Raw genomic sequence first — 7,824 nt, 5'->3', positions numbered from 1 at the left:
GTCTCCAAGTTGTCTTGGGATGGGTGAACCGGCCCAGGTCAAAGCTCTGCACCTATAGTAATGGGACTGCAACTGGAAATAGACTCTGCAGTCCAGCCTGGCCAAAAATTTTAGATCCAGCCTTCCTTTTTGAGCCTGATGAAAACAATTGGAAAGTTTAATAAGTTTGATAAAATTTCAGGCAGAAGAAAGATAGAATAGACGTACAAAAGAGTATGGAATCCAAATATTGATTAATATTGGAAAGGATCCTAAAGTTCTTCTAATCCAACCCACTACCTAAGCAGGAGACCCAATACCATTCTGGACAAATGGTTGTCCGGTCTGTTCTTATTCCTGGTCATGCTTTGCTGGGAATGATGGAAGCTGAAAATCCAGAACTACACAGCCAAAGCCTTCCATGTATAATGGAATAGTTGTGAATACATACAAGGTATATTGCTCTGAGTTCTTATTATATTTTACTGAACTTGCTTAACTATGATTTACTGAATAGGCTAGATAATATGCATAATATTAAATCATCATGTAATTTATGTTGGTTTATAAAGTTACACACATCCACTCAGACTGAAACCATTCAAAGTGATATGACTGAAGCAAATTTAGAAGTCAGATTTTTTTGCTCTGAATAGAGGACTCTTCTATAGATACAGAAACACTATCTGATGTTTTTTGTAATCTGGTATCTTTCAGGTGCTGGAATCCATCACTCTCAGTAGTTGAAGAATCTAGAAACATCATTCACCATACAGTATATAATTGTCTGGGACAATTGTAGGAAAATCACCCTCCCACCTGGAGATTCAAGATATAATCTAGAGAATAAAGGAGGGATTCCTGCAATGGTTGATCACACCAAATGGGAGCACTTAATTGATTTTGTCTCATGTCAAGAAAGCAGATCAGGGCCAGGCATTGTTAATACTTGGATGGAGAGCTCCAGACAGACTCAGAATTATGGCTATGTTTCTCAGCCTTAGCAACTTTAAGACATGTGGATTTCAACTCCCAGAATTCCCTAGCCAGCCCTTAAAAGTTGTCAAGAAAGATTAATCTATTATGACAATGCAGTTCATCTGCATTTAAAAGACAAAGGACACTCTTTCGAAGACAGCAAAGTCCATATTTTGAACAGAAAGGACTGCTAGTTTGAAAGAGTAGTCAAAGAGGCCACATATGTCAAAATTGAACTGCCCTCTCTCAACAGAGGAGGAGGGATATAACATCATCTATCTCCAGTCTATAACACAGACCTTTCAACAATTACAAGAAGGCTCCACACCCATTTGCACTACTTGGGTGGTCCTAAGGACACAGATAAACCTCCATGTGACCTCAACAACTCTCTAAAAGAATGCAAATGACCAGCTTTCTGCAAGGAGTATAAATCCTTCCATTCCCCATGATCCAGTCAGAGCTGAAGAAGCTTCTTGGATGAGAAGCAAAACGTCTTCAAAGAGAAAAAATACAAGTTGCCTCATAAAAAAGCATCTTTGGGACAACTATGGTGACAAAGAAAATTAAAGAATTGGGTGGCAGCTTTTCTGACTTACATATGTTATTAAAACATACAAACTTTCATGAGTTGCAGCTACCCAACTGAATTTTTTTGTTAGAATTGTATGTCTGATTAACAACTTAAAAAAAAACTTTTTAGAAGGCAATATTGATATATGCAGGTAATTATCAGGAGCTGGATTAAAACTGCACTTTTTTTTCCTTCTTCCTAATGATAGCAAAAGGCCTTGTTGAAATCACTGGTGTCTCATTGTGGATATTTAAGTTACATATTTTATTTACTATTTTAAATATGCTGCTGATAAACCGATTGAGGGAGAGTATACTATGGCAGAGCAGGTTGCAGATACAACCATGTAGTTCATACAGCGTCTACAGACAAGTTATAACCTCTGAATGCAGAACAAAGAAAAAAAATAGATAAAATGTCCTTCAAGTTGAATTTGGCTCCTGGTAACTTATTGGACATGTTTGTATTATTTTCTTGGCAACAATAAGGTTGTTTTGTTGGCTTCTTCTGGAATATTTTGTCAACTTCGTTGTTGCAAATGACTGTAAATATGTGCACTTTTGCCAAGTGCACAAAAAATTCAATCAGATGAGTGTGTGTGTGTGTGCGTGCAGCACTTGGAGCTGAGTCATAAATACCTAGAAATCTTAATTTCTATTCGCTAAGTAACTGGTTGTAGATAGAAGACTGTATCACCGAAACCAAATTCCTGAATTAGATATCTATTGCAGTCCAAATGAGATCTAATATAGGTGTGTATACTTCAAAAATTATTTGGAAGTAGTTTAGACTTTGCACAAGTACAGCTCTTCTGTTATTTATTTCAGCACCTTTTAAGAGTTCCACGTTTGCCTGAAAAAAGATGGTGCTGTTTTAAGAGCCATACTACATTTAATTATTCCTGAAAGCAGTCCAAAACACATTTTAAATATTTTTAGTATTACACAGCAATAGTATCTAGATTGTGACCTTTGACTCTGTTCCCCACTAGAATATAGCTATCAGGTTACTCAAAAGAAAAATGGCCATTCAGATCAATAGAATTTTAAAGAAGGCACCCTATTACTGTCCCAAATATTGAACCTGGCCATGGGTTCTGCCTGAAAGTTATATATATATATATATATATATATATATATATATATATATGAAAGCACAAATGTATCATGATGTGAGAGGAACTGTTGGAAGTCAGCACCACCCACCCTCCTAGAGAAGGAAATATTTTGGGAGGTTATTAAAAAGGACATAATATTATATTTCCCCAAAGGAAAAATGTTAAATCTTAGGCAAAGACAGCCCCAGTCTCCCTCCCCAAAGCAGAAACCAAGCAGGCCAGCTTTTAGAAATGCAGATTTGATAATCCTTTCAGAAAGATTGGCACCAAGGAAGCTTGGAGCTGATGGGATTAGAAAGACAAAGATCCCTACAACCAACAACCTCACCCAAAAAAATCCAACACAGGACATAGCCACAGCCCCAGGGAAGCAGGATATGACCTTTAAGACATAATACAATTAACCCACCACCATCAGAATACCAAAAGTACATGCTCAAAAGCTCAGGTCAAAGTTTATGCCACAGGAACAGGAAACAACTCCAAACACAAAAGCCCAAGAAAGTATAAACGCCCACCATTCCCAGCTACATGTGGTCAGCTTTCCCAGAGCCACATTTCTGCTTGGCTATGCTCTTCAATAAACTACAACCTTCTTTCTAAAGCAGTCTCCATTTTGTTTATTCCTGGCTTGGACTGGACCCCAATGAAGATTTTTCTTTCAACAGAATTTTGGACAGTTACTTTCAGCCTCAGCAGGATTATGAATTATACCATTAAAAAAGAATTTAAAATAAGGGTAACTGATCTTGAAAATGACATATGCCCTCAATATTATTTCCAAAAAGACTACATGGACCTGCCTATCAAGCCTTTAATAATGGAAGACTGAGAGGATCAGCAGCTGGACCTGGTGTGTGAACTCTGGATTCCCCATCCTACCAACCTTTGGAAGTCACGTTTCATTTATGTTCAGCTCCAAATTAGAAAATAATTAAAAATGCGAGCTAATAAGCATTTGTGCTAATAAGCAACCGAATAAAAATACGGATTCTAAGTTTTAAAAAATATCTCTTCAAGTGTTAGGTGACCTACAACACGATTTTAAATTCAATAATATAAGATGCCTAAAGTAGTATGCAGTACTACCCTCTTCCCAAATCATTGCATAGGATTTGTAGGGGAAAAAAAACTCTTCCCGATTTCTAGGTCGCTGCTTGAATAGTTGAATTTCGGCGCTCCTAGCTCCCAAAACTTCGCGCAAATACACACGGACTCACGGTCTTATTCAGAGTCCAGATCCCAAAGCCTTAAAGAACCGTATAGAGAAGATAGTTGTTTTGGCTCCGCCTTCTTCCGCGAAATAAAGGAGTTTGGCCCCGCCGTCTCGCCATAGTTTAGTGATCCGGCGCGCAGGCGTGTGGCCCGGTGGCCTCCTGTCGGAGGGGCGCCTGGAAAGTACTGTAGGAAAGTCGAGTAGACGGAGTGGGGCTCGTTTCCGTCCACCATGAAGTCCCGTTTCAGCACGGTCGATATCAGGGCCGTTATAGCAGAAGTGCGCCACAGGTATGGCTTTCGGATGCCTTTCGAAGCCACGCCCCGATGACTGCAGCCCCGCCCAATAATCCCCTTGGGACACGCCCCCTTATCCCACCCGATAACTTCCAAGGAAGTGGTCGCTTATGCAGGCCGCCTTTCTAGCCGTTCCCGGTTTTTGATTGGTTGATGGCTGTTGGCGGAAGTTCGCTCTGTGCCCCATGGTTTCAGGCGCCCCTTCTCCTACTCTGAAGAGTTTATTTGTATTCAGAGTCGCTAATTTGCTTAGTAAGAACTTCAAGTAAGAACTTTTACTTAAAATTAGGCAAATAATAGCGTTGATGTAAAGTCTCCTTCAATTTGAGCTTATTCCTGGTGATTTCATGGATATGTTCAAATAGTTTTTGTTGTACTAATTTGGAAGTAGCTTGTCATCACCTTTCTTAGGCATGATTTGCTCACAACCCTGGGATTTCCTTGTGGTCTCCCTTCCAAGTCTCTCTTCCATGCTGCAATCTAACTGAATTCAGGTAGTCCTCGACTTAAATCATTTAGTGACCGTTCAAAGTTACCATGGCACTGAAAAAAGTGACTTATGACCATTTTCACACTTATGACCATTGCAGCATCCCTATGGTCATGTGATTTACATTCAGATGCTTGACAACTGATTCATATTTATGAAGTTTTCAGTGTCCCCGGGTCATGTGATTGTCTTTCATAACCTGACAAGCAAAGTCAGTGGGAAGCCAGATTCACTTAAGAACCATGTTGCTAATTTAACAGCTACAGTGATTCACTTAACAAATGTGGCAAGAAAAGTTGTAAAATGGGGCAAAACTCATCTCAACCTGTCTTTTGTAATAATTTGCTAAAGAGTTTATTAAAAATTACTTTTTTTCTTTTCCATAATTTCATCAGAAATATATAGAATGTATAATTTTTTTCTTTTCTTTTTACAGCTTGTTGGGAATGAGGGTAAACAATGTTTATGATGTGGATAATAAGACATACCTAATCCGATTCCAAAAGTAAGAACAAAAATTCTTTTGTTTTATGGTAATTTCTGTTGTTGGTGCTTATTTATTTTTCACATTTTTGAAGTCCCCATCTCCCTCAGTACATCTTTTGAGGACTTACGCTCCAAGTGGCTTTTTTAAGTCAATGTACAATGTTTTTTAAAAATATAAAGATATTGCAAATTAAAAAGTTTGAACAGTAATTCAGCTTATATTTATGTCAGTGTTCAATATCTTAAAATTGGCAAATAAACATGCTATACCAATTTCTTTTTAAAAAATCAATGTTTAAACTAGCAGTTAACAATAAATCACACATTTGACTTTTGAGAAAGCTTTAGCGAGACCTTTTTAAAGCAAATCTGTCACAATGTCTATTATCTAGGGCTGTAGCATACTTTATAAAGGGACGCGGTGGCTCAGTGGGTTAGGACACTGAGCTTGTCGATCAGAAGGTCGGCAGTTTGGCGGGTCGAATCCTGAGTGCTGCGTAACAGAGTGAGCACCTGTTACTCGTCCCAGCTTCTGCCAACCTAGCAGTTCGAAAGCATGTAAAAATGCAAGTAGAAAAATAGGGACCACTACGGTGGGAAGGTAACAGCGTTCCATGCGCCTTTGGCATCTAGTCATGCCGGCCACATGACCACGGAGACGTCCTCGGACAAGCGCTGGTTCTTCGGCTTTGAAACGGAGATGAGCACCGGCTCCTAGAGTTGGAAACGACTAGCACGCATGTGCGGGGGAACCTTTACCTTTAGCATACTTTATAATCTTTTAAAGACCTGACACAAATAATTTGTGTGCCACTTTTGGGTGTTCATTTAAGTGACTAGCATATGCAGATTTTATAGATTAATATTACTTATGATTCAGTTGTGTAAATTAAGGTTTTGAATTTGGTGAAAAAGAAAAATGAAGTTTTGATAAGAGTTAACATATATATTAGGATTCTAGAAACAAAATACAACTGTGGTATCAGTTAGATATTTTTTTTTGCATGTTGTCTTTTAGGCCGGACTTCAAGGCTACACTTCTTCTGGAATCTGGCATTAGGATTCACATGACAGAATTTGAGTGGCCAAAAAACATGATGCCATCTGGTTTTGCAATGAAAGTAAGCTGAGTTTCTTTAGTAATTGTTGATTTTCCTTTTGTAAGTATCAGTTTGCTTGGCAGAATTCGTTTTAGGGTTAATAACCAGATACTTGGATGGTGTTTTGCGAGATTAATAACAGCAAGGCAGTTGTCTCTTCTCTGACTCAATTAGAAATTTTGCTTTACTTCAACAGCAGAAGGATGAATACAGGCAGTCCTCGACTTACCACAGTTCGTTTAGTGACTGTTCAAAGTTACAGCGGGATTGAAAAATAAGACTTATGACTGTTTTCCACACTTACAATTTTTGCAGCATTCCTGTGGTCATGTGATCAAAATTCAGATGCTTGGCAACTGGTTCATATTTATGACGGTTGCAGTGACCTGGGGACACATGATCACCTTCTGTGACCTGACAAAGTCAATGGGGAAGCCACATTCACATAACAACCGTGCTAATAACGTAACAATTTCAGTGATTCATTTTAACAACTGTGGCAAGAAAAGTTGTAAAATAAGGCAAAACTAACTTAACAAATATTTCACTTGAGAACAAAAATGTTGGGCTTTCGAGGACTACCTGTATTTCCATTTAGTTCAATAAAGTTTAGTTGAGTACATTTGCTCACAAATAAAACATTGTTTGTGGTCTCATCATCCTCATAATTTCTAACTATACAAAATATGAACTCATAAAAAATGTCCTATTCTGATTCAGTTACTCAGTCTCTGGATTAAGGCAGGGAAGGATCTTTTCCATCGTTATTATTTCATCATTTTGTCTGTACATGTTAGAGATTGAATCTGGGGCCTTCAAAATGCAAAGTATATGCACAGCTGCTGAACTGCGCACTTTCCCCGAGTATAACTTCAATAGGCGAGTATTAACATTCTTTCTTAAAATGAACTGAGTTGTGAGACTGGCCATCTGAGTTCATAGCTGAGTTCAGGCCATTCCATTTCCTAGAGTAGGGGTGGACAGTGTGTGGCCCTCTGGAGATAGTTATTTCCAACTTTTATCAGTTGTAGCCAGCATGACCAATGTTGAAGGAAGATGGGAGTCGCAATATCTGTATTCCAAACTTGCCCTGTATTACAGAGAATACTATGCTGGCTTCCCATTGTCAAATGCAACAGAGTCTTTCATATTAATATGACAGACACTTAACAACCATTTTATTTTATTTAATAGCAAGCACACTATTTTCCTCATCCAAGGGCAACAAGATAATTTGTGGGTGAGCCTATAATTCATCCAAAGCATTTCAGTGAAAATTGAAACTTTGTAATAAAAAGTAGATAAGGATAAAATAATGAAATTAAATCTTCTTTTACTGTAACTTTTGTGGAAAACTATATATGTACATATGTTAGTGGGTTAGGACGCTGAGCTTGTTGACCAGAAGGTCGGTAGTTTGGCGGGTCGAATCCCGAGTGCTGCGTAGAGCCTGTTACTCATCCCAGCTTCTGCTAACCTAGCAGTTTGAAAGCACATAAAAATGCAAGTAGAAAAATAGGGACCACTCCGGTGGGAAGGTAACAGCGTGCCGTGCGCCTTTGGCGTCTAGTCATGCCGGCCACATGAC

At 38.6% G+C, this 7,824-nt stretch overlaps 1 protein-coding gene and 1 long non-coding RNA gene across 2 annotated transcripts in view; both read left to right on the top strand.

Moving 5' to 3' along the window:
• The window catches only part of LOC310645582, a 6,662-nt gene extending 5,934 nt beyond the window's left edge, over positions 1 to 728 (top strand). The window contains exon 3 of the long non-coding RNA XR_014493537.1: positions 697 to 728. This is a non-coding gene — a long non-coding RNA (uncharacterized lncRNA). The remainder of the gene's footprint in view (positions 1 to 696) is intronic.
• Positions 729 to 3,896: 3,168 nt separating this feature from the next.
• The window catches only part of NEMF (nuclear export mediator factor), a 37,741-nt gene continuing 33,813 nt past the window's right edge, over positions 3,897 to 7,824 (top strand). Inside the window, exons 1-3 of the mRNA XM_083371364.1 lie at positions 3,897 to 4,154; positions 5,087 to 5,155; positions 6,155 to 6,257. Of these exons, the coding sequence (XP_083227490.1) occupies positions 4,096 to 4,154; positions 5,087 to 5,155; positions 6,155 to 6,257 (231 nt within the window). The 5' untranslated portion in view covers positions 3,897 to 4,095. The remainder of the gene's footprint in view (positions 4,155 to 5,086; positions 5,156 to 6,154; positions 6,258 to 7,824) is intronic.

This window comes from Vipera ursinii (genome assembly GCF_947247035.1).
Source record: "Vipera ursinii genome assembly, chromosome: 1".
In the NCBI taxonomy this organism is placed as follows: Eukaryota; Metazoa; Chordata; class Lepidosauria; order Squamata; family Viperidae; genus Vipera; species Vipera ursinii.
Note: the sequence above shows the minus strand (reverse complement) of the source record. Positions and strands in the feature narration are given on the sequence as shown.